This window comes from Rhipicephalus microplus, chromosome 8 (assembly GCF_043290135.1).
Source record: "Rhipicephalus microplus isolate Deutch F79 chromosome 8, USDA_Rmic, whole genome shotgun sequence".
Lineage (NCBI taxonomy): Eukaryota > Metazoa > Arthropoda > Arachnida > Ixodida > Ixodidae > Rhipicephalus > Rhipicephalus microplus.
Window position 1 is genome coordinate 11,380,521 of NC_134707.1, and position 26,792 is coordinate 11,407,312.

The window sequence follows — 26,792 nt, forward strand, 5'->3', positions numbered from 1 at the left end:
ACCTCTGAACGATGTTGAGCTTCAAGACGACGGTGGACGAGGCCCTGACGTTTGCCAGTTCCTCGTTGGTCTTACGCACCCGCACTCGCAGTACCACGAGGACGGGCTGCATACAGCTTCGCCCCACTTATCATCATTCACCGCGTCGATATGCTGCAATTTTTTTCACACTTATGTTCCGTTTACTCTTGTTTGTGTTTGTGAGCGCAAGCTCCTTACTTTAACGCTTCATTTGCTCACACGAAATAGACTTGTAACGCCCACGCTTTTGTGACGTCGCGTAATAGTTTCCGGCTGAACTGGTGTTGTTTTCGGTGCCACCACCCTAAGTACTGTAGCGGTTCGTTATACTGTCGTACTACGAGCCTTCCAATTGCGAAAAAGGTAAGTACGCACTTAATTACAGCAGCGACTTCAGTCTAACAGTAGTTCTACCATTCGGTGAGTGTTTTCACACGTTGTCATCTGGCCCCGTGTTGTCGCTGTCGGTTGTGGAAGCGGCAGACGGAGCCAACCGTGTTGGTGCTGGCACTGTCCGCTTGGGTTTTTATACGAAGAAGCTCTTGTGTGAACAAGGAGGAAGCTACTGAATGGAAAGAAACCACTCTTGCCTATCCCCTAAAGTGAGTGCGAGGCCTACATGTAGGTCATCATCATCATGCTAATTATTATCAACATAACCTTTCAACATGAGAACAACCAAATAACTGACTCTGATTGGTTTGGGGACGACACTGAACACAATTTTTGCCGTCGATTTTTTCGGCGATACTAGAAATAGGGTTCCGCTAGCGCGGTAGACACTAGTTTTAAATTGGACAGAAAGCAGCGGAAAAAGATAAATTTAAAATTATTTTCATGAACTCAAAACAACGAAGTTAACTGCTCAATAACTTCGCAGCTAAAAACGCACCCCTTGAAACATTGACAAATAAAGAGTTGTTATCATTTTTTCTTTCATAATTCCTGTTATCTGTTTGCTCGCCATTTCTGTGCCTTAAAAGTGTACTTCCTTGTATTGTGTCTTTCATTTTTCTTTTTCTGTTATGTTATGCACATTTGGTTGTGTTTTTTTTCTTTATTCTTGAAATCCTTGCTGTTCGCCAAGTTAGGGGTCAGCAGCTCAGTCAAGCTGTTTTTTTTTTCTTTTTTTGGAGTTTTCATTGGAACGATCCTCGGATTCTGCAGCTTTTACTGCGGGCCCCTGTCATCATGTACACAATGATGATGAAATAAACGCATTATTATTATTATTATTATTATTATTATTATTATTATTATTTTTCACCAACTCCTGCGTCGGTCGGCCACTCGCTAAACTACAGGAGATGAAGTCTAACGTCCCGCAAAACAGGAGTGGTAGCAATGGCAGCCGCCGTTCACGTCTCTCAACATGAAGTTTTACGAATAGTCAGGACGAGCCCAGCGAGTCTTCAGTTGGAAAAAAGGTTAACAAGCTCATATGAATGAAGCCATGTTTCTTATCTGTAGTTTCTGTCTCGAAACACTCGTGTACAGTTCTCCCAGCATTCGCAAAGAGACACGTGACAGCACTTTGGTCTCCACGTCACGCGCATGCGCGAACGACTATTTTTGAGAAGCACGAACTGCGGGGCGAGTTGGGTGAGTTCTGGACTGCTGGGCGAGTTCAATTTTTCACGCAACTCAGTTAAGACCATCTTTTTCTAAATCGCAAGCTCAGGCTAAGACGCTGCGACAGATAAATCCCACCCATTCTCCATCTGGACGTTTATATCTAGCCTTTTCAAGCCAGTATACGATTGCAGCTCAGGGGACCGCGCTGCTAGGATTTACACTGACAGGATAAGTGTGGTAGGTATACGGCAGTCCGCAGCAATAAAGAACGCCCTTCTGCAACAGGAAGTGAGGTAACACCGCGGGCTCTATGCCCCGGTCGAAATCGGCGGTTTGTTGCGTAAGCAACGCGTCCGCTGTCTCCAGAAATATACGGCACTTACAGAGTAATCCTTCTGAGGTACATCCTCCCTGCTTTCTTCATATATACATGTGCTTAAAAGTATATGCACACATATCTCGCACACACATTGTGCAGACTTGGCGAAGGGGCCATCGTCCACCGGAACTGCGCGCGTGCCTTAATCCTAGTACACGTACCGCAATGTACAGGCGGGACCAGTGTTAGAGGCAACACAGCGAGCAACGCAACATGGGAGCGAAAGGTGGCACACATGTTGGTCTATATACGTCGTTCTTTGGCCTCCGTTTGACTGCGTGTTTTTTACGTGGAGCCGCTCTGCCGCAGTGTACGAAACACAGCGAATGTGCAGGAGTTCCACGTCTCCACCTTAACATTTTAGGCTCCCCAGTTCGAACCTCCTCGCGAAGTTCACAATGTAACAGTCTTTTATCGAAAAGAAAAGCTAAAGCACCACTATAAACGAAGCCGCAAGTGCGTTAGAAACTCACAAGCGCGAACACTATGTGAATCGATGTACTACCCATCATTCCCATGGTAGCTCAACGATCGCAGCGCCAGAGCCCTCTCTATAGTTAATTATGGGAAACTATGTAATGCCCGCAATGTCCCAGATGCCCTCTTCAATTTAGTTACATAAACATTACTCGCATGTGACCACTCTTTGTGCCGTTCCCATATGATGCCTCGTTTTTCAGTGTGTCGATTGATATGTGGAGTTTAACGTGCCAAAACCACCATGTGATTATGAGAGACGCCGTAGTGGAGGGCTCTAAACGTGCACCCAAATCTGAGCTCACGGGCCTACATTTCCGCCTCCATTGGAAACGGAGTCACCGCAGCCGGGCTGGACTGTGTGTCATCGCAGAGCTAAAGGGGATACAAAGCCGCGCGTAGCAGCTATCTCTTCGTCACGTTGCGTCAAACCCAAAATCGCCCGATCAAGAGCGTATACGGCATTCGCAGTTTAAACAAAAGTAGCGCTGCGCCGCGATGTGTCCAAGTTTTAGAGCACTGAGACAGCAATTCGAAAAGTGTACAGCGAACGAGGCTAAGAGCATGTCAAATTTTAGGTCTCGTTGTGATCGAGATCATTCTGACCGTGATGTCAGCTGTCTTTCTATCGCGAAATTAAATATATATATATATAATGGCGTCATCCACCACTCGTAGGTGGGGCCATTTGCTACACCATCAAGCACGTGATTTCGTGAACTAGTCTATGTTCATATATAGGCGTTGCGGAATAAGGCCGCGAAGTAAGCTTTAAGACTTCGTTGAATTACATCTGAGGCAGGGACCATTCCTATGATAACTGCCAGAGGCGTCTGCTAGGTTTTCCTTTCCCGGTTGGGGGGGGGGGGGCGGAGGTTAAGTTGATCATAACGTAGTGCACAGAAAAGGTATATAGCGGTTGAGGTGCCTCTCTTGCCCCCTATCTCTCGTGTGCACTTCTTTGATAGTTTGAGCAATTTGTCTCATGCAGCTTTATATTTTTTCTGTTCTATTTCGCTATGATCCCGCAGTATGGCGTCACTTATCCACGGACGATTGCTGTTTGTTTGTTGTCCAGTAATGCAATAGTAAGTCGGCGCAGCTCGTCTAAACGCATTTCGCTGAAGTATCGCTTCGGTTAGGTCAAGTTAGGTTTTATCATAGGCTTATGCCACCATTGCGGTAAATAGTGGTGGTTTTGATTGTATATATATATATATATATATATATATATATATATATATATATATATATATATATATATATATATATATATATATATATAAACTTGGCTAACTAAAAGAAGCTCTATCACAATCACCTGCAGTGTCTTTCCACTGCGTAACTATTGCGTTTCGCTATATCTTTTCTCTTCATGTCTCTTACGGTTACACCTGTTATTTTCCTTTCCGTCGCTCTCTGCGTCATCGTCAATTTAAGTTGAACCCTCTTTTTAAGCTTCCAGGTTTCGGCTCCATAGGTAAGTACCGGCAAGATGCAGCTGTTATGTACCTTCTTCTCGAGGGTAAGGGGCAGATTACCACTCATGATTTGAGAGTGTTTGCCGAATGTGATCCACCCTATACTTATTATTTTACTGATTTCACTTTCACGATTCGGCTCTGCGGTGACTAGCTGTCCTAAGTAGACATGTATTCCTTTACGACTTCCAGCGTCTCTCCACCTATCGCAAAGTGGTGTTTTCTGCCGAGGCTGTTGTACATCACATTAGTTTTGTAGTCCACCTATAGGCGGACTCTTTCAAGTGCAGTTGAAAGTGAGGCGCGAAGGTCACCCCAGTAGTTTAAGTATAATCTCAGCTAATTATATTAAAACTCTTTGCGCAGTTCACCAATGAATCATTCGCTTTGAATACAAAAAGTCGACGACTCTCTCTGTTGTACACGGGTTCCCAAAACCAGAAGTCACTTTATGAACGACTTCTCGCTTCCCTGGTCACAGGAAGTAATGACGCACGCTCAAAGCTATGGCACACACTCTGCCTTAGGCCTACTTTAGCCACTTGTTCTGTCTTTGCCACGTTGTTTACGCTGCCGCCGTTTACTCGAACACACTCATAGAACGCTGGTGTGTTTGACTTTTGCAGGCGTTGTGATGTCGATTACGAAAGTCACAGATTTAGCAACAGCGACTACAGTTGCAGGCGCTGCAGATTACTCCTACGCGTTGTACGCTAAATCAGGCCTATACCGCAATGCGAGACGGCGTAGGTGGCGTTCCAGACAGCGTGTGCTAAATGCGGTGGTCGTGGAATTAGGCGAATCTTTTGAGTAAGCACCAGGCTTGGCGTGGGACTGCGCGGAGTGGTTTTGACGCCGCCATAAAACACACCACCGTCCCTTAATCGGCACAGAAATCGTAATCGCTTTGAAATAGCTGTTAATGCGGGGCTGTATATACAAACGCCGCAGTCGAGGTGGGCGTGTCCTTCCTGTAGGGTTCACCTTGGCGGGGCTTTTCAGGCGTGGCTCGCCTTCATTTTAATGCGAAGCTTTGTTTGTGAATTGTTCTAATGTTAGTTGGCCGTGACGTCCATCTGCTCGCTCGAGGATTCGCTCAAATGTAGCCCACGATTCATTTAAAAAGCGTGACACTGTCGAATCTATGCAGAATTGTGCAATTTTTTACGGTATTTTGGAGAATCCTTGCGGCAATGAGAAGGTAAATAAAGTGAAGGAAATGTTAATAAAGGAATAATGAAAAATTGAAAAAAGAAAATTTCTTTTTCTTTACACACTGTAGTCCAAAGACCACAAAAAGGGGGATATAAAACTTGCAACGTAGTAAACAAAATTGTACAAGCTAAACAACAGATTGGAGTATAGCGAGCAATACTACTAAAGTGCATGCACAATCTTACTAGCATAATTAAATAAGCATTTGTATAAATCCCGTAGAAAAACCTAACAAACTGTAGAATCTGTCGCGCAAAAATTCGTAAAAGCTCTCACGCACACAAAGATTAAGCAAATACTACTTTGAAAGAAGTGATGGGATAAGTGAATATTGACGAATCCCATATTAACGAAATAAAGCTTGATAGCAGCAAGATTAAGAAAATGGGGAGTATAAAAAAATAAATAGAACTGCAATGAAAAGAAAGCATGTCAGAAAAGCAACAAAAGAAGACCAGACGAGATGTTTCATATTACATCAGGAATATATGAAATAAGTAAATGAAATCATCGAACGAACGAACGAATGTCATTCAAAGAAGAAGCGCCCATTCGGTGTGCGGTAATAGTAGTAACACAAAATACCAAAGAAAAAAATAGAAGGTGGTTTATGAGAGAATGAAAAAAAAGTAGAAAAACAAGCAAGTTTTACGCGCAAACACGCATACGAGGGATTTTGTGAAAAAATAAAACGATAACGACAATGACAACGACGACAACGACAAAAACGTACCAGAACTCTCCGGCTCGGTCTACACAGTGTGCGTTATTCTCTGTGGGTTTCATTTCTTATAACAGCCTCGTCATTCTGACACTCAGCTTTCTTTTTTTATTTTTTTTTGCCATACGCTGCTTTCAATTTGGTTCCCGCCTTTTTTTTTTGAGCGCGAAACGGTTGTCACCGCGTGGCGCCTCATTGGCCCTTCCACGCGACGACGCCACCTTGCGTGGGAAGCTGCCACCCTCCGTAGCTGCCTGTTTGGTTGGCTCGCTTACTTTGCATCCATCATGAACGCTCCATGCCCAGAAAATGAAAAAAGAAACAAGACTGTCTCTCTGATATAGCTTCTGCGCGTTCAAAGCGGGCTTGCATGCGCGACACCATTACGCCGAAAGGACGCCCCGCGTATCATTTCCCCGACTCGGCTTTTCAAATGAATGCGACGCCGTTCGCGAAGATCTGTTCCATTTGCACGCTATCTTTTTTGTTCGCTTAATGTTTTCATGGTTCATTTTTGTTTTTTTGGGGGGGCAACAACTTTTCTTTTTTTTGCCGCGGAACTTTTAGAAAGGGAGCAGCTCAGGTGAAAACAGCTTCAACCATTTCACAGCAAGGCAGTTAAAACAGAACAGAACGAGAATTGCAAAAATAAATTTAAGGAAAAAGGAAAAATAAATATACGGAGGAAAAGGAGACGAGCTTAACGCTACCTCGGTGGTGAGAATGGGAGAGCAAAGAAAATTTGGAGCAGGAATATTTATTTTTACGAGCAGCACCGTTTGTAATAAATGCAGTAGCATTTACATAACCAGGTTCGAAGTTGTCTTTGGTGGTCGTCACTGTCGAAGTCTATCGCGTCTATTGGCGAGCTGCTTTCGTTTATGTTAATTGTTCTTCGTACCCGTGTCGGTGTAGTGGCTATGAAACTCCGCTCGCCAGTGCCTTAACCCTGTCGTGGCGCTGTGGTCGCATTTCGATTTCGGTGTAGGCGGGAAGTTCAAACGCCTGTGTGATGAGACTCGGTCACGACCTGACAACAAATACAAGCTCCACCCCCAGTACCGCAGCACTCTTGCCATTCATCTGTGTAACAGAGCAATCATCGGCAATTTCCGTTCTAACCATAGGAGCATTTTTTTATGGTAATGCAGATACTATAGACATGTTTAAATTACAAGTTCGTCGTTCCTTGTTAACCAAGACGTTTCCCAGAGAAGCGAGGTCGGTATTCTTGCTAAAATTTGCGAAGAAATAAATGTTTTTGACCGAAAACGAGTGATATCAACAGGAGCCTCTACGGGCAAGTGACATGTCTGAAATCTGTGAAATGTCCCTGACGTCACGTAAGTAACCCATTGCAACTGAGTGATCATTATATTAACACGGGCGTGGAGCGAGGTTGAGTCATGCCAATGCGTGTATGTGCCATTTGTGACAAAGAAGAAGACTGGTTCAACAAAGTGATAACACCTATAAATTATTACGTATGTTACCTAATGATTTATACCCTTCCTTTCAAGACGTGAATTAATATAATAAGCAAGGCACCGTCCCCACTAATGGCCTATCCGCCTTGGTGGGTTGCGCCAAGTTGTTGAGGAACCAACCAACCAACAGAGAGGCGGGTTGTCGGGAGCATGGCACACACTGGGTTTCCGTGCAGTAGGTGGGTTGCCGTACTGCGGTGGTCCAGAGTAGAATGACGGCGCCGTCTGCAGGATGGACGGACCGGACGGATGGCCTGTAATGCTTCCGCGTACGTTAATAGCGGAGTTTCGGCTCGACCCAGAGTCATCATGGGCTGGACCTCGGCTGGACGCAGAGTCATCATGGGTTGCACCAGCTGCTGGACTAAGGCGCCCCACAGATGTCAACTACGAAGTCCTGCTTGAAGACACAACTCGGCGATCTAGACGTTCCCAGCAGGCGGACATTGTTCATGTGTCACGGATGAAGCCGCACTACCCCGAAACCACCTGGCACTGCTTCGTCATGCGTCTTTGTGCGTGTACGCGATTACTTTAACTTCTAATCGGCATTGAGCATCAGAGCGGTACTTTTTTTTTTGGGAAGGGGGGTAATGACATGGGCATGGAACGAGGTTTAGCCATGCCAATTTGTGACAACGAAGAAGACTGGTTGTTGTGCTGGTGGTCTAACGCTCGGTTCGGCTCGACGTCCAGTGCTGCTGCTCCTGTGAACAGACATTGTGGTCAATCCGTACTCACGTGACAATATGTACATATATACTTGTATAATTGCAAAGTTATGTATATAATCTATATGCATGGTAATGTAAATTATATATATGATAAGTGTGTGGGTGCGTGTTAGTCCATAGTTGCACGTGTTACGGACTCCTTATGAAACTGTACATTTTTGTTTTAACGTTTCATGTACATTGTGCTCACTCGTTTGTGTGTGTTTATTGGTGTCGTAAATGTTTGAAAACTGTTTCCTACAATTTGTTCCGTACCACGATATGGTAAGTTTGCCCCGCAGTGGTGGTCTAGTGGCTAAGGTATTCGGCTGCTGACCCGCAGGTCGCGGGTTCGAATCCCGGCTGCGGCGGCTGCATTTCCGATGGAGGCGGAAATGTTGTAGGCCCGTGTGCTCAGATTTGGGTGCACGTTAAAGAACCCCAGGTGGTCGAAATTTCCGGAGTCCTCCACGACAGTGTCTCTAATAATCTATGGTGGTTTCGGGAGGTTAAATCCCACATATCAATCAATCAATCAATCAATTATTTCTGTTAGGACTTGTATAATAATTGACATTTAGTTCATGTTATTGTTTGTGTGGAAAGTGTACCAATTCATGTATGTATTCCTTTTATGCTCTCCTTACAGAATGCTTTGTCGGGTCTTTAAGATATTTTGAATAAATAAATAAATAAATAAATAAATAAACGATAGAATATTTTTTATAAACACAGACGTTCGTGCAAATTCTACCTGGGTGGGGCGGTGACTGCTATAGGTGGAGCGTAGAAGCTTGGGCAAGTTGGTAGGACATAACTGAATGCAGGAACAGCGCAACCTACAAGTAGTTACTTCGTAACTACTTGTAGGTTGTTACGTAGTTGCGAAGTAACTACTTGTAGGTTGCGCTGTTCCTGCATTCAGCTATAGGTGGAGCTTACTATGCTGTTACCGACTATAGATGAAGAGTAAACAACGCCAATTAGTCCAAATTTCAGGAGATGTCCCCCACGACACCTATTATAACCATGTCGTGGTTGCGGGACATAAACTCCAAGGAACTGATGTGATATTACGAATTAAAACTCGTGTAAAATGCGCGGTAAGTTGCGAAATGATGCGGTAACAGGGCTCCAAAAACTTAGACCATATGGGGTTCTTGAACCTGCCCCTAAATGTAAGCCTACAGACTTCTAGTTTTTTTGTCTCCATCTGAGTTCATCTTCCATTTGAAATAGACTGGTTCTTTTCACCGTTTGTGTCTCCGGATAAAGGATCAGCTGCATCCACCATATCGGTATGGCTCTCCCATAGTAGAGTTCATTGTACTCTAAATCCTTACCCACGTCGACTTGAAGCTATCAAAGAGTGCATATCAGGCCCGTTGCCAGGATTTTTTTCTCGGGGAAGGATGTTGGGAGTGGGGGGAGGGCACTCGTTGAAGGTCTTCAAAAATATATAGTTTTAATACTTGTCATTGGTGAAACTCCACCATCCATTCAAATTTCGCCCCTTTACGGGTTACAGGCCTGGTGCATACGACATTGTGTGTCTATCACTATTGTTGCGATGCCTCGCAGGTTACGTCTATTACCATTACGAGCCACCATTTAGCCTGCACAAACGTTAATTTTTAAACTAGCATCGCTATTTAGCCACGACTCAGCGCACGCCCGACATTGCTAACCAATGTTAGTTTAGCACGAGCAAAAGAGGTAGTTGAATTCGATCAGAATAGTTTATCCGAATTTGTAACCCCGCTTTGGGTTGTGTTGACAAAAGAACCTGGAATACAATGCTCATCGGACTGAAACAGTTGAAGCATGATTTACTGGAGGCGTCTTGAACGGGAAAAGTGTGCCGGAAATAGCAACGAGTTCATAACAGCACACATTCTACGGTGTGCATATTTATTTGGATACAATGAAAGCACGAATAAGTGAACAAAGGTGTCCCTTGCGCACTTTAGCACCGATAGGGAGAACCGGCAACAGTAGTATCAGACGTTTCCTAATTTGATACATAAGGGCGTTTCATCGCGAACGAACCAGGAATGCCTGCTACGATTGTACCGGCGTGTTGTTGTCAGCCCGCTTATGAGATACTCTGATCGTTTCCAATTCGCCCCTTCATGTGTCAATTTGTAGCGACAGCGAAGGGCCTGTTGTCACACTGATACTTCTCGTGACAAAAAAAAAAAAAAAAGTTGCGAACTTTGCGATCTTGAGAGAAGGTGACGTACGTGGAGAATGGCACCGGAGCACTCTAGGGGAGGCACGAGAAAATGGAACAGAACGTAATTGCGCACGCCCACTTGTTTAACATTAACGTGGTTATTTGGGTTGACTCATATGGTATATATCGACGCTGTTCTTTGTTTTTTTTCATTTTGGCAAAAGGTTTTGCCTGAAGGTATACTGGTTTTCTTAGGGTCAATCACGTGGAACTACCGCGTAATTAAGTTCTAGGTTGGTATACGCACGTGATCGCCTCCCACCCTTTCTTGCTTAGTGTGAAATGGAAGAAAAAGAAAAAAAAAAGAAGGAAAGATGGAAAGAAGGAAAAATAACGAAAGAGAGAAGGGAAGACAAGGGGAAAATTGGCGGCGTGCCTGCGTGCTTCGCTGGCACAACTCATCGAAAGACAATAGTCTTCTGTCGTGAGACAAATAGTAAAACCTTCATGTGACATTCTGCAAAAAAAAAAAAAAAAAATCGGTGAGAGGCGCGGCGTGAGATACGGACGCTATCTAGCAGTTATTTGAAGAAACGAAGTTTTTCTAGAACACAAAGCTACTGATAGGTGACCACACCATCTAGTTATAGTTAGGGTTAGTCTAGTTTTTGTGAAGCGTTGGCAAGACCCGTTTTCTCGATCGCCAGAGCAGCGTAAGAAGCACTGCGGTCTTTAGAATTACGTGTTGTAAAAAGCATTATGTTCCCATATTCCCGTTATGTTCCGATTATGTTCCCACAAGAGCACAGATAGACAGACAGTCCGAAATTTCCGCGTCGGACTATCCCAAGAGAGACTATAGTCCTTAAAATAGTACGATAAATAAAGAATGGCATTGTGCACGTACGCGCCAATGATTAGGGGGATGTGGTAAACAAGAACGTTTTTCAATCGACCAAGCACAAGACTCGAGTCCACCAAGAGCAAGACTATATAACTTTTCGAACAATATAACTTTTCGAACAAAGCGGTAAAGTGGTAGCTCTCGCCACCTTCAATTGTAGCTTTATTAAAGTAAGGATGAAATAAATTATTGCATAAAACAAATAAACAATACCTTTAATTATTACTGCTTCTAATAACGCAACATATAGCAGGAATAAAAGGAAAAGTCATGCGGAGGAAATTATTTTAAAAAGACGAAGTGGTGTTGCAATCGCCGTGAATTTTTTATCATGCTGCATGCACTTCTTTGCTGTTTTTCAGCACATTTTTTTATATTTTAGAGCTTCAACGAAAAAAAAAGTGATGAAGAAAGGTAAACTTGCTGCGAATCTGCGCCGAAAACTTTCCCGGGAGCTACATGATCAGGCCCCAAGTTCCGTTTTTACATTTCACTTTTTACTTTTTTTTTTCACAAATCGTGGAGCGACCTCGCCTTGCGTCGCATTCCTCGGGTTACGAGGAATTGCCCGCTGTGCCGCGCAGTTCGGCAATCTATAATACGGAGAGAAAGAGAAAGAGAATTATTTTAATGGGCAGCTGGAGAGGAGGTCGACGTATACGATGCTTTGAGTAAACTGTTTCTTCTCTTCATAGCTTCTCGTTTTGTTTTGCTACTTATGGCGCTGCGATCCGCCCGCTGGAATTGCACTTCCAATGTCAGATGGCGGTGAAATCAAAGTTCAAAAATGTAAGAAATCAACACTGCGACGCTAGGACGACAAAAAAAACTCACTCCACTAGGTGTAGGCTTCCCCAGCATTTGCACTGCTTTCTACCACACATCCCAAGGCGTTATCAGCATCGATCAATCAAACGCCTTGGGATGTGTGGTAGAAAGCAGCGCAAATGCTGGGGAAGCCTACACCTATGCCAGTTTTGGAAAGTCAAGGACACGGCTGTTGAAGCGAGCGCGTCTTTCAGACGGCGCTGTTGTGTGCACGTTTCGTAAAGGCAGATGTGAAGTTTGTCTTTTCAATTTTTTTCCTTTTTTTCTTTTCGGAAGAACGATGTGTCATACAACCCTCTTGTGAAATGGGAGATATTTTCAGGCAGTACCAACTGAACCGTTAGCAGTGTGTGTCTGGCAACGTATGGATTCTTTACACACAGTGCGACATAGTTAAAGTTGGAGGAACATCATTTTTATGATTGATACAATGATAAGGATAAGTTTGTTTCTATTTACCGCCACCGGCTGCGTCTTCTTGATCAGTATGGCTAACGTTTGGAAATTGTGCCAATTGTGTGCTGAGTAGACGCTACCGTGGCTATACCTTGTCGCGCTGACAAGCGGTTTACGCTAACACACGTGTAAAAACAACCGTGTGTTTTGTTAAAGTAAGGCGATGTGTGGAGGGGGGGAACTAAACAGAAAATACACGTCGCTAAATTAATCTTTGCCTATTTGTCTACTTGTGGGTCTCACAGGAATCATTAGTCTGAGGCGCCTGATCACGGGCTTATTGTCTTTTGCCGTCTTATTCGCAGGCTTCCAGTTCGAGGGACCATGACAGGTGATTCTACGAGACACCGATGCCCGCAGAGCCGCTGAAACCAGTCCAGGACAGGGGCTGAAGAAAATAAGGAATTAGCAAATAGCTATGGACTTGAAGAACGTGACTGCCACCTCGAAAGAGTTCGCATGGGACGTCACCGGTGAGCTGGTGGAGCCCAATGCCTGGACGAGTCCAGTCCAGGTCGCCATCGCCGCACTGCTGGTGTTCCTTCTCTCCCCCGTAGTTCTGTGCAGCAACGCTCTCCTCTTACTCTCCATGTACCGCTTCAAGAGACTTCGGACTCCCAGCAACCTCTTTCTAGTCGCCCTGTTTAGTGCCGACTTCGGAATTGGTCTCCTTTTGCCACCTGGACTGTACTTTGAGTTCTCCCGACCGGGAATCCGCTGTTCCGCACTGTGTCTCCTCCCGTACTGCCTGTTGATCCAATTCAGCGGCGTGGCCATGCTCAGTTCGGCTGCCGTGGCACTGGACCGCTGCACCTCTTTGGCCTTGCCACTCACCTACAACAATCTCATCACCCACCGCACTGCCGGGCGCGCAGTCCTGACCATCTGGGTCTACGCCATTTTGGTCTCCGGTACGCCACTGCTGACACTCCCACCGCTCAAGTCACCATGTAGTTTCAGACTAGTCTCGACTCCGGTCCGAATCTTCCTACTGTGCGCTTTCTACCTGCCGTGTCTAGCCGTCATGACGAGCAGTTACGTCTACGTCTACGTCGTGGCTCGGAGGCATGCCCGGGCCATCTACTCCGTAGAGAACAACCTGAGGACCACGTTGCCTCCAGACCGTCACTACGGCTGGACTCTAACCCTGACCGTGGCGTCGTTCGCGTTTCTCTGGACGCCCGTGGCCGCCTTCGTGGTCTTAGAGGCCACGTCGCAAGAGCAGTACGACCAGAAGGCCACGTTCTACTTGGGTCTTGTGGGCCTCGGAGCCAGTTCAGTAGACCCGCTTCTGTACGGCTTCCGGAACTCCGAGTTCCGGGCCGCCCTCCTGCGCATGCTCAAGGAACTGCTCCCCCGGATGTCTGGGGACTTCCTCGGGGAGAGTCCCAGCGCTCTGCATCGGAGTCGGTGCGGGACTGCATCTACACTTAGGCCAGCCGGTGCGAGTACGACGTTGCCGCCGTTGGAGACGGACTGTTCGGCATGCACTAGGACGCTGATCATGATGGATTTGAGGCCTGTAAGCTACGTGTGAAGAAAAAAAAAGAAAACAAATTGTGCGTGTGCCCGAGAGGTGTTCTAACTTTAGGGTTTGTGTGATATTGGTCAGGGTGTGTGCGATGCCTTCTAGACACTAACGAAACCCTCTGTGGTGGTCCACTAGTTATGACGCTTCGGTGCTGATTTTAAGGTTGTGAGCTCGAGTCTCAGCCGCACTTGGATGGAGACAGAATGCTGGAGGCTCGTGTTCGTAGATTTAGGCGCACGTGATAGAACACTAGGTGGTCGAAATTTCTGGAGCGCTCCGCTATGTGGCATCTATCATTATATACTTGTTTTCGTGTGTAGAGACTCAGCAGTTATGATGATTACGTGTGGCAACATGGCGTCGTGGGCATAACTGATCATGAATCATGGGGAAGAAAAACACCACGTTCAAAAAAGCACTAGGACGTGGTGCAGGACTGCACTGTTTACATATTAGGTCGCGCAGTGAAATATAATCATAGTAGAAGACGCTTTCGACCTTCCCTTGGCCAGTTAGTATGTGAGCATTTTATTTACTCTCTGCCTAACGAAATGCAGATGCTAAACCGAAAATCAATACCGTTTCATTTTGTCTGTCAGCACGTCAGCGTCACCAATGAACCAATAGAGTGAATTGATTTGCCCAAGCGCTTGGTGCACCATGCAATGAAAATTCATCAACGATTGATAACAATCAGTGTTTCGTAACGTCAGTACAGCATCGAACGCCCATATTAACTAAACAGGGTATCATCATACGAACGCTAGGGCGATGCCACAGGCCATCAGCTAGTATACATAATATATGTTAAGTTGATTACAGCACTAACGAACAACGCTTAAAGGCAAAGCAAAAGCAATTAAGTTGACAATGTGGTAAACATGAGCGCTCAATTGTAAGTGAACATCTTTGCGACAGATCAGAGAAGCAAGCAATGCTTGCAAAAGCTAGTCACTCACGTTTCTGACACCTAATCCTGTACGGGTCTGTTGTTTTCTTTTTTACAAATACGGGTTTTCTAAAAAAAACAGGAATTACCTCAGTCACATCTCGCGTGCGTATTTTCTTTAATGTCACCATCAACCTACCAATAGCGGGAACTCTGCTGCCTTCAGGCACTGCTTCCTCCTGACCAGCTCAATACTGGTTCATCCTGGCCAGGCATATTTCTTCCGGCTAAATGCAGTGACATAACACTGACAGCTTCCCAAATTCGGGCCTCGGGCCTTTTGTGTCTAGAAGGCAAGACCCTACGCACTTGTTTTGTTCTTTGAAAAAAAAAAAGAAAACCTGCACTGCCCTTGGTTCGTCATCCTCGCTGTTATCCGAATGCAAGAGATCTTAACGACCCACTCTGCACTGCGACTGGTTTCGGGCATTCGGTTGCAATATCGCATCACGGGCTGTGAACGTGTAGTGTAGTGTGAACGTGCATGCCGTGTTGACACTGAGGTTGCTCTATGTCTTTGAAACGAATGAAGAAACAAGAGAAAAAAGGAATGACAGGGAGAAATGCTCTTGCCAACTGGTAACGAAGCACGCGAGTTCCTGTCGGTGCTTGTGAAATCATTCTTAACGTGTGGATATTTTGTTGGTTAGCTATCACTCTAGCTGGGAAAGGTGACGTCAGCTGAATGTCAAAGAAAATGAACGAGCAAAAAATTGTGCAACGTAGCAGTCAGAGGTTCCATATTCATGTAACTTCCCCGGCGTTGCCTAGACGACCAAACATTTGGCACTGCCTCGTTTTAAACAGCGCGTGCAATATTAGGAGACACTGACCACACATTCTCAATCAAGTTGCACATAGAATGCTAAACATAGCCGGAAAACTAGACCTTTTTTTTTTTAACGATGGAGCCCAATGTTAGGCCTAGGGCGGGAACGGAAAATTTCTTATTAGAAATTGGTCCTTTAATTATGGCACGTTGCTCAGCCGGCATGCGTTTGCTTCACCTCTTTTTTCATCTTCTAAACAGTTTGCTAAACGAATTTAATTAATGTTGTTTTGTAAATAGAACAATGATAACTACGGACATACCAATTATATCGCGGCAATTAAGATATTGCTATTTAGGACCGAGCTAATAAATGTGCTGATAACTCATTTCTTCCCGCTACCACGACGACACTTCGCAAAGCAATATGGCTCATCGCTTTACGCAGCTAAGCCTTGCTACGGTTAGCTGAACTTCTAGCAACGGCTTAGCCGAGCTTGTTAAAAGCCAATAGAACAGTGCCGCCTTTAAGCTAGCATCGCTCAACCAGTGCACGCTGTCCACATCAAGAATTTTCCTAATGTATGAAGAGGGGACTCTGACACTGAAAACGCTCAGTGACCACGGGAATTATGGGTAGAACACGGATACACCTACTTGTGGACGGTGAATTGCACTTGCGGTTTCGTTCATTGCTGCGTTTTGGTTTTGTTTCGAAGGAATAGAAAAATCGACCCTATTAAACTTCCTGACCCGATTAGAAATGGTAGGCCTAAAAGACACGGAGCCAGAAGTAAGAAGATCAGACAAATTCGTGTGGTACCCGTCATTTCAATGCTCGCTAAAGCGTCGTGCATCGAAGCTCCCATACACACTAGCTGCGGAGTTATCTCTGGTGCATGTTTAGGAAACTCCATGGCCCACATGTTTTGGTCTAGTTTCCTGGTTATTGAGCGGACTTTGTAACCTGATCGAGAATGTAGGTATTAATGTACACAAGTTTTGGGGAAGGAACTGCTCTAATGTCTTCCTAAGCTTTTTCTAACGCGGTATCACGACGTCAGCGGTGACTGTTCATGAATGCTGACCGCCATTAGATAATATCAGCCGGCGTAAGTTCTTCACATTTATAACAGCAGCGCTAATATGTATCTCTCCAACTCCTTCAAATCAAGTTTTCTTTTCTTAATTTTTATACTTATTCTGTTGACTTGGACAAATGACTGCGAAACGAAAGTTGTTTTTACGAAAACTCGACTGGTTCACAGTTCCGAATTTAAGAATGATAAGAACTTTTCAGTGAAATATGGAAAAGCGCAATTCCGCAAAACAGCATACTACAATACAACATGTAGAATAGGGACTGAGTAAACTTTGTGGTGACTTATGGTTACAAGAATTGTTATTCAATACGTAGAGATCAAGTCATAAAGCAATCTTTAGAAAACTGAACATCCCTATTACTGCACATATAACGTGGGATACGTAATCTGTAAAATTCTTCTGCAACGGAAGTAAAGCAAGGGCAAAGAATAACATGGTACGAGATATGGAACATGGTATGGGGATAAGGTAATTAAGCAAGCACATGCTAGGTTATCCACTCCACATGTGACGGGAAAGCAAAAAAGAAACTGACAAAAAGGACAAACAATGAAAATTGCAGTGAAGCAGTCAGCTTGAAAAGAGAGAGCACGGACAGGTTTCAGCAGTTCACAAACGCTTGTTGAATACATTTGACTTAAGGGAGCAATATTGTCGGCTTCGTAGAATGTGATATAAGTAACGGTTAGTGAAGCAGAGTACATGGAGGAGAGAGGGCATTGAAAGAAAAACAATGGAAAGGCACAGAGAAGGTTAACCAGACACAAAATTGTAGAAATCATAATACAGCAATCAGCGTTGATTATAACGGCATCGATCTGCTCTGTCATACTGTACATTGCTTTGTAAATAGCCACCAGAGTTCACCATGTGCATCGGGGTGTTTTCATATGACCAAAGCCAATACAGTCTTCCCTGGTACTTAATAATGTTCTGTGTAAATATGTACATACGTATGTGTATATGTCAACCCCATGTGGCACGGATGTACTTAAAAGCAACGGCAATGAAGAATTCGCCTACGTCGAAACAGTGTCCTGTGTACGAACATTGTCTGTTTCCATATCTTAGTTTCCATTAGTTTGTGTCAATCATGCGAATCTAAAGAAGTTATGAAAGAATTCTCGCATAGCTATTGGTATTGTTGGTGCATTCGCACGTAATTGTAGGACGTGTACGATTTCAAATTTTTTTTTCGAACTGAAGGTGAACTGCATATCGTGCCCAATGTTTCCGAGAAAATGAGTCAATATATAATTGGAAGTAGGAATGTGACAAGCCTAGTTTTACGTTCTTTTGACGTCATTATTTGAGATTATTGTGCTGAATGACGTCCAAACTTTTTTCGGAGATTTCGTTTTCCTGACATACTAAAGATGATCGTGTAAAATCGTGTAAACGCGTCTAAATGCCCTCTCATACCTGTTGTAAGGCATACGGGGTGTTTTTTAGCAATACAGATTTTTATTTAGAGGACTATATTAGTTAGGCACTTGTCATTTTGACAGTCAATTTGTCGATTTCGCAGCAGACTTTGGAGCCTATTTTCGTCTGTTTGTTCAAAGAAAAAATAAATGTCAGTGTGTTCTCTATCATTCTCTTCTTCTGTTTGAGTGCTTTATTTGACAGAAAAGTCACATCTGTTTACTGTTGTTGAACTATAGTGTTGTTGAACTATAGAGACGCGGTCAGAGCCGATGCCTCGACAAGATACAGAAGGCATCGAAGGCTTAAATTTCAGTTTTAATTCCCACCGGCTTCTTAAGTGGCGATTTCATTTGGTCCAGACGGACTGCACGCGCTGTAAGCACACTTTTGACAATAAGCACGAAAATGGAACTTGACCAGCTGTAGATTCAGCAGGGTGTCTGCTGGAGTCCATTGCAAACAAGCCCATCTTTCCCTAATATTTTCAATATTAAAGAAAGATAAATGTAAAGAGAAACACAGCTGTATGGATTTTTTTTTCATACGAGAAAGGATTCATACAGCTGTGTGTACAGAATGATAATGTAGTTTGATACAAGAAATATAAAAGCGAACGTGAAGGAAACACTAAACGAAATGTTTTTTTTATTATCGCGTTATGATAACATAGGTTGCATTTGGAAGTGGCATTGCACAAAGTTCAAGCCAATTTATCAATTTTCAATTCTGATTGAATTTATTGGTCAAATTCAATTTTAAGATCATTTTTGGTAAAGTCGCAAGCCTATAGCCTATGAAAAATATCTTAATTTTTTATTTTTCGAGTTTGCTTAGCATATTGAGTAATTTGATTATAAGGCCAGTTTTGATAACATGGCAAGCCTATAACCTTTGCGAAATGGCCTAATTATTATTTTCTTGAGGATGCATTGCATATCGAGAAATGGCAAACGTATAGCCTTTGAAAAATTGCATATTTATCAATTTTGCGAGTTTGAGAATTGCCTACTCTTCGATGCGTGGTATTTGAAATATTTGAATATTGGCACAAAATTTCGCCAATTTTCGATATTTCAAGGTTGCGTCGAATGCTGATAAATTATTTCTAGGACCTTTTTGAGACAATATGGCGACTTCATATCCTTCGAAGAGCTTTTATATATCGCTTTTCATCGTTTTAACGCGTTTTAAATCATATATATTCGCCATGATTTTGAGAAAAAATGGTAAGACTATAGCCTTTGAAAACCTGCCAATGAGTTGATTATTCGAGGTTGCGAAGCATATTGGCTAATTCAATTTTAAGACCATTTTTGTTATGCTGATAAATCATTTCTAGGACCTTTTTGAGACAATATGGCGACATTATAACCTTCGGAGAACTTTTATATATCGCTTTTCATCGTTTTAACGCGTTTTAAATCATATATATTCGCCATGATTTTGAGAAAAAATGGTAAGACTATAGCCTTTAAAAACCTGCCAATGAGTTGATTTTTCGAGGTTGCGAAGCATATTGGCTAAATCAATTTTAAGACCATTTTTGATAAAAAAGCAAGCGTGTAGCCTTTGGAAAATTACATATTTATCGATTTCGCGAGGTTGAAAATTGCCTACTCTTCGATGCGTGGTATTTGAAATATTTGAATATTGGCACCAAACTTCGTGAAAAAATGCATATAATCTTCATTATGATTGAGGCCAACATTTTTGTTACGTGGCTCGTATATAGTGAAAATGATGCAGACAACACTATTGTTACATTAGAATGAATAAGCTCTGCAATAATGCACAGACTATAGCTTAGAAGCAGTGGTTACTGTGCAATTCCAGTGGTCGAGTGGCTAAGATGCCGAGCTTGTAACCGAAAAAGTGGTGGTTCGAATCCCACTGTGGGAACAGCATTGAAAAAAATCGGTCGCGCGAAGTCTCAATAAATGCCATTCCGTTTTCTTTTCAACTATTTTAAGATTTCTTGAGACGGATATGTAGCACTTTAGCAGCTAGAGCCTTCACCGTAACTGTGGCATTGCACGTACGCGTCCGCTTCAGCTACGGGAGGTGCGGGGTTCGATCCCCAGTGCCGGCCGGCCACCCACCGGTAGCTAAACAGGGTACAGGCGGGCTTCGAGGGGCTGTGACGCGTCGCCCCAGTGGTGAAGCTTACTCTGCCTGGATACCCCCAACACGCTGCGCGGGGACCCCGGTACCATGTCACGCGCAGCGAACCGGGGGTATTTTTGATATTTTTTTTTCATGCGAAAATTCAACAAAAAATTAAAACCCATGATGGCAGCTTTAAACTCCGGACGGAGTTCTCTAATACGACTGCCGGCTGGTTTCTACGGCTAGAAGGGCTTGGATGGCCCTGTCATTTCAGGCCTCGAGACTGGTCTCAGCATTCACCTTCTATGATGGCCGGTCTCAGCCATGGAATCCACCATTTCTCTTTTTTTCAGCCAAGTGCCGGCAGGATTCGAACCATCGACTCTTCGCTTGTGAAACGAACGCCTTACCATCTGAGCTACAACAGCAGCACGAGAGGCATAATTTGGAAGTTGCATAGCACAATGTTCAAGCCAATTGTCGATTTTTCGAGGTTGCGTCGAATGCTGATAAATCATTTCTAGGACCCTTTTGAGACAAAATGACGACTTTATATCCTTCGGATAGCTTCTGTATTTCGCTTTGTCGACGTTTTAACGCGTTTTAAATTGTATATATTCGCCATGATTTTGAGAAAAATTGGTAAGACTATAGCCTTTGAAAACCTGCCAATGAGTTGATTTTTCGAGGTTGCGAAGCTTATTGGCCAATTCAATTTTAAGACCATTTTTGATATGCTGATAAATCATTTCTAGGACCTTTTTGAGACAATATGGCGACATTATATCTTTCGGAGAACTTTTATATATCGCTTTTCATCGTTTTAACGCGTTTTAAGTCATATATATTCGCCATGATTTTGAGAAAAAATGGTAAGACTATAGCCTTTGAAAACCTGCCAATGAGTTGAATTAGCCAATATGCTTCGCAACCTCGAAAAATCAATTTTAAGACCATTTTTGATATGCTGATAAATCATTTCTAGGACCTTTTTGAGACAATATGGCGACATTATATCTTTCGGAGAACTTTTATATATCGCTTTTCATCGTTTTAACGCGTTTTAAGTCATATATATTCGCCATGATTTTGAGAAAAAATGGTAAGACTATAGCCTTTGAAAACCTGCCAATGAGTTGAATTAGCCAATATGCTTCGCAACCTCGAAAAATCAATTTTAAGACCATTTTTGATATGCTGATAAATCATTTCTAGGACCTTTTTGAGACAATATGGCGACATTATGTCCTTCGGAGAGCTTTTATATATCGCTTTTCATCGTTTTAACGCGTTTTAAATCATATATATTCGCCATGATTTTGAGAAAAAATGGTAAGACTATAGCCTTTGAAAACCTGCCAATGAGTTGATTTTTCGAGGTTGCGAAGCATATTGGCTAATTCAATTTTAAGACCATTTTTGATATGCTGATAAATTATTTCTAGGACCTTCTGAGACAATATGGCGACATTATATCCTTCGGAGAGCTTTTATATATCGCTTTTCATCGTTTTAACGCATTTAAGTCACATATATTTGCCATGATTTTGAGAAAAAATGGTAAGACTATAGCCTTTGAAAACCTGCCAATGAGTTGATTTTTCGAGGTTGCGAAGCATATTGGCTAATTCAATTTTAAGACCATTTTTGATATGCTGATAAATCATTTCTAGGACCTTTTTGAGACAATATGGCGACATTATATCCTTCGGAGAGCTTTTATATATCGCTTTTCATCGTTTTAACGCGTTTTAAATTATATACATTCGCCATGATTTTGAGAAAAAATGGTAAGACTATAGCCTTTGAAAACCTGCCAATGAGTTGATTTTTCGAGGTTGCGAAGCATATTGGCTAATTCAATTTTAAGACCATTTTTGATATGCTGATAAATCATTTCTAGGACCTTTTTGAGACAATATGGCGACATTATATCCTTCGGAGAGCTTTTATATATCGCTTTTCATCGTTTTAACGCGTTTTAAATTATATATATTCGCCATGATTTTGAGAAAAAATGGTAAGACTATAGCCTTTGAAAACCTGCCAATGAGTTGATTTTTCGAGGTTGCGAAGCATATTGGCTAATTCAATTTTAAGACCATTTTTGATATGCTGATAAATCATTTCTAGGACCTTTTTGAGACAATATGGCGACATTATATCCTTCGGAGAACTTTTATATATCGCTTTTGTTCGTTTTAACGCGTTTTAAATCATATATATTCGCCATGATTTTGAGAAAAAATGGTAAGACTATAGCCTTTGAAAACCTGCCAATGAGTTGATTTTTCGAGGTTGCGAAGCATATTGGCCAATTCAATTTTAAGACCATTTTTGATATGCTGATAAATCATTTTTAGGACCTTTTTGAGACAATATGGCGACATTATATCCTTCGGAGAACTTTTATATATCGCTTTTCATCGTTTTAACGCGTTTTAAATCATATATATTCGCCATGATTTTGAGAAAAAATGGTAAGACTATAGCCTTTGAAAACCTGCCAATGAGTTGATTTTTCGACGTTGCGAAACATATTCGCTAATTCAATTTTAAGACCATTTTTGATATGCTGATAAATCATTTCTAGGACCTTTTTGAGACAATATGGCGACATTATGTCCTTCGGAGAGCTTTTATATATCGCTTATCATCGTTTTAACGCGTTTTAAATCATATATATTCGCCATGATTTTGAGAAAAAATGGTAAGACTATAGCCTTTGAAAACCGGCCAATGAGTTGATTTTTCGAGGTTGCGAAGCGTATTGGCTAAATCAATTTTAAGACCATTTTTGATGAAAAAGCAAGCGTGTAGCCTTTGGAAAATTACATATTTATCGATTTCGCGAGGTTGAAAATTGCCTACTCTTCGATGCGTGGTATTTGAAATATTTGAATATTGGTACCAAATTTCGTGAAAAAATGCATATAATCTTCATTATGATTGGGGCCAACATTTTTGTTACGTGGCTCGTATATACTGAAAATGATGCAGACAACACTATTGTTACATTTGATTAATAAGCTCTGCAATAATGCACAGAGTATAGCTTAGAAGCAGTGGTTACTGTGCAATTCCAGTGGTCGAGTGGCTAAGATGCCGAGCTTGTAACCGAAAAAGTGGTGGTTCGAATCCCACTGTGGGAACAGCATTGAAAAAAATCGGTCGCGCGAAGTCTCAATAAATGCCATTCCGTTTTCTTTTTAACTATTTTAAGATTTCTTGAGACGGATATGTAGCACTTTAGCAGCTAGAGCCTTCACCGTAACTGTGGCATTGCACGTACGCGTCCGCTTCAGCTACGGGAGGTGCGGGGTTCGATCCCCAGTGCCGGCCGGCCACCCACCGGTAGCTAAACAGGGTACAGGCGGGCTTCGAGGGGCTGTGACGCGTCGCCCCAGTGGTGAAGCTTACTCTGCCTGGATACCCCCAACACGCTGCGCGGGGACCCCGGTACCATGTCACGCGCAGCGAACCGGGGGTATTTTTGATATTTTTTTTCATGCGAAAATTCAACAAAAATTAAAACCCATGATGGCAGCTTTAAACTCCGGACGGAGTTCTCTAATACGACTGCCGGCTGGTTTCTACGGCTAGAAGGGCTTGGATGGCCCTGTCATTTCAGGCCTCGAGACTGGTCTCAGCATTCACCTTCTATGATGGCCGGTCTCAGCCATGGAATCCACCATTTCTCTTTTTTTTCAGCCAAGTGCCGGCAGGATTCGAACCATCGACTCTTCGCTTGTGAAACGAACGCCTTACCATCTGAGCTACCACAGCAGCACGACAGGCGTAATTTGGAAGTTGCATAGCACAATGTTCAAGCCAATTGTCGATTTTTCGAGGTTGCGTCGAATGCTGATAAATCATTTCTAGGACCCTTTTGAGACAAAATGACGACTTTATATCCTTCGGATAGCTTCTGTATTTCGCTTTGTCGACGTTTTAACGCGTTTTAAACCATATATATTCGCCATGATTTTGAGAAAAATTGGTAAGACTATAGCCTTTGGAAATTTTGGAATTTTCAAGGTTTCGTCGAATGCTGACAAATCATTTCTAGGACCTTTTTGAGACAATATGGCGACATTATATCCATCGGAGAGCTTTTATATATCGCTTTTCATCGTTTTAACGCGTTTTAAATCATATATGTTTGCCATGATTTTGAGAAAAATTGGTAAGACTATAGCCTTTGAAAACCTGCCAATGAGTTGATTTTTCGAGGTTGCGAAGCATATTGGCTAATTCAATTTTAAGACCATTTTTGATATGCTGATAAATCATTTCTAGGACCTTTTTGAGACAATATGGCGACATTATATCCTTCGGAGAGCTTTTATATATCGCTTTTCATCGTTTTAACGCGTTTTAAATCATATATATTCGCCATGATTTTGAGAAAAAATGGTAAGACTATAGCCTTTGAAAACCGGCCAATGAGTTGATTTTTCGAGGTTGCGAAGCGTATTGGCTAAATCAATTTTAAGACCATTTTTGATAAAAAAGCAAGCGTGTAGCCTTTGGAAAATTACATATTTATCGATTTCGCGAGGTTGAAAATTGCCTACTCTTCGATGCGTGGTATTTGAAATATTTGAATATTGGTACCAAATTTCGTGAAAAAATGCATATAATCTTCATTATGATTGGGGCCAACATTTTTGTTACGTGGCTCGTATATACTGAAAATGATGCAGACAACACTATTGTTACATTTGATTAATAAGCTCTGCAATAATGCACAGACTATAGCTTAGAAGCAGTGGTTACTGTGCAATTCCAGTGGTCGAGTGGCTAAGATGCCGAGCTTGTAACCGAAAAAGTGGTGGTTCGAATCCCACTGTGGGAACAGCATTGAAAAAAATCGGTCGCGCGAAGTCTCAATAAATGCCATTCCGTTTTCTTTTTAACTATTTTAAGATTTCTTGAGACGGATATGTAGCACTTTAGCAGCTAGAGCCTTCACCGTAACTGTGGCATTGCACGTACGCGTCCGCTTCAGCTACGGGAGGTGCGGGGTTCGATCCCCAGTGCCGGCCGGCCACCCACCGGTAGCTAAACAGGGTACAGGCGGGCTTCGAGGGGCTGTGACGCGTCGCCCCAGTGGTGAAGCTTACTCTGCCTGGATACCCCCAACACGCTGCGCGGGGACCCCGGTACCATGTCACGCGCAGCGAACCGGGGGTATTTTTGATATTTTTTTTCATGCGAAAATTCAACAAAAATTAAAACCCATGATGGCAGCTTTAAACTCCGGACGGAGTTCTCTAATACGACTGCTGGCTGGTTTCTACGGCTAGAAGTGCTTGGATGGCCCTTCCATTTCAGGCCTCGAGACTGGTCTCAGCATTCACCTTCTATGATGGCCGGTCTCAGCCATGGAATCCCCCATTTCTCTTTTTTTCAGCCAAGTGCCGGCAGGATTCGAACCATCAACTCTTCGGTTGCGAGCCGAACGCCTTACCGTCTGAGCTACCACAGCAGCACGGGAGGCATAATTTGGAAGTTGCATAGCACAATGTTCAAGCCAATTGTCGATTTTTCGAGGGTGCGTCTAATGCTGATAAATCACTTCTAGGACCCTTTTGAGACAAAATGACGACTTTGTATCCTTAAGATAGCTTCTGTATTAAGCTTTTTCGACGTTTTAACACGTTTTAAATTATATATATTTGCCATGACTTTGAGAAAAAATGGTAAGACTATAGCCTTTGGAAATTTTCGAATTTTCAAGGTTTCGTCGAATGCTGATAAATCATTTCTAGGACCTTTTTGAGACAATATGGCGACATTATATCCTTCGGAGAGCTTTTATATATCGCTTTTCATCGTTTTAACGCGTTTTAAATTATATATATTTGCCATGATTTTGAGAAAAAATGGTAAGACTATAGCCTTTGAAAACCTGCCAATGAGTTGATTTTTTGAGGTTGCGAAGCATATTGGCTAATTCAATTTTAAGACCATTTTTGATATGCTGATAAATCATTTCTAGGACCTTCTGAGACAATATGGCGACATTATATCCTTCGGAGAGCTTTTATATATCGCTTTTCATCGTTTTAACGCGTTTTAAATCATATATATTCGCCATGATTTTGAGAAAAAATGGTAACACTATAGCCTTTCAAAACCTGCCAATGAGTTGATTTTTCGAGGTGGCGGAGCATATTGGCTAATTCAATTTTAAGACCATTTTTGATAAAAAAGCAAGCGTGTAGCCTTTGGAAAATTACATATTTATCGATTTCGCGAGGTTGAAAATTGCCTACTCTTCGATGCGTGGTATTTGAAATATTTGAATATTGGCACCAAACTTCGTGAAAAAATCATATAATCTTCATTATGATTGAGGCCAACATTTTTGTTACGTGGCTCGTATATAGTGAAAATGATGCAGACAACACTATTGTTACATTAGAATGAATAAGCTCTGCAATAATGCACAGACTATAGCTTAGAA

The 26,792-nt window shown here is 42.7% G+C and overlaps 1 protein-coding gene across 2 annotated transcripts in view; it reads left to right on the top strand.

Annotated features, from left to right (window-relative positions):
• LOC119164132 (adenosine receptor A2b-like) overlaps nucleotides 1-18,381 on the top strand; it is a 220,400-nt gene extending 202,019 nt beyond the window's left edge. For both annotated transcript variants that reach the window (XM_075871041.1, XM_075871042.1), the window contains one exon: nucleotides 12,739-18,381. In XM_075871041.1, the coding sequence (XP_075727156.1) occupies nucleotides 12,852-13,970 (1,119 nt within the window). In that variant the 5' untranslated portion in view covers nucleotides 12,739-12,851 and the 3' untranslated portion in view covers nucleotides 13,971-18,381. The remainder of the gene's footprint in view (nucleotides 1-12,738) is intronic.
• The last annotated feature ends 8,411 nt before the right edge of the window (nucleotides 18,382-26,792 follow it).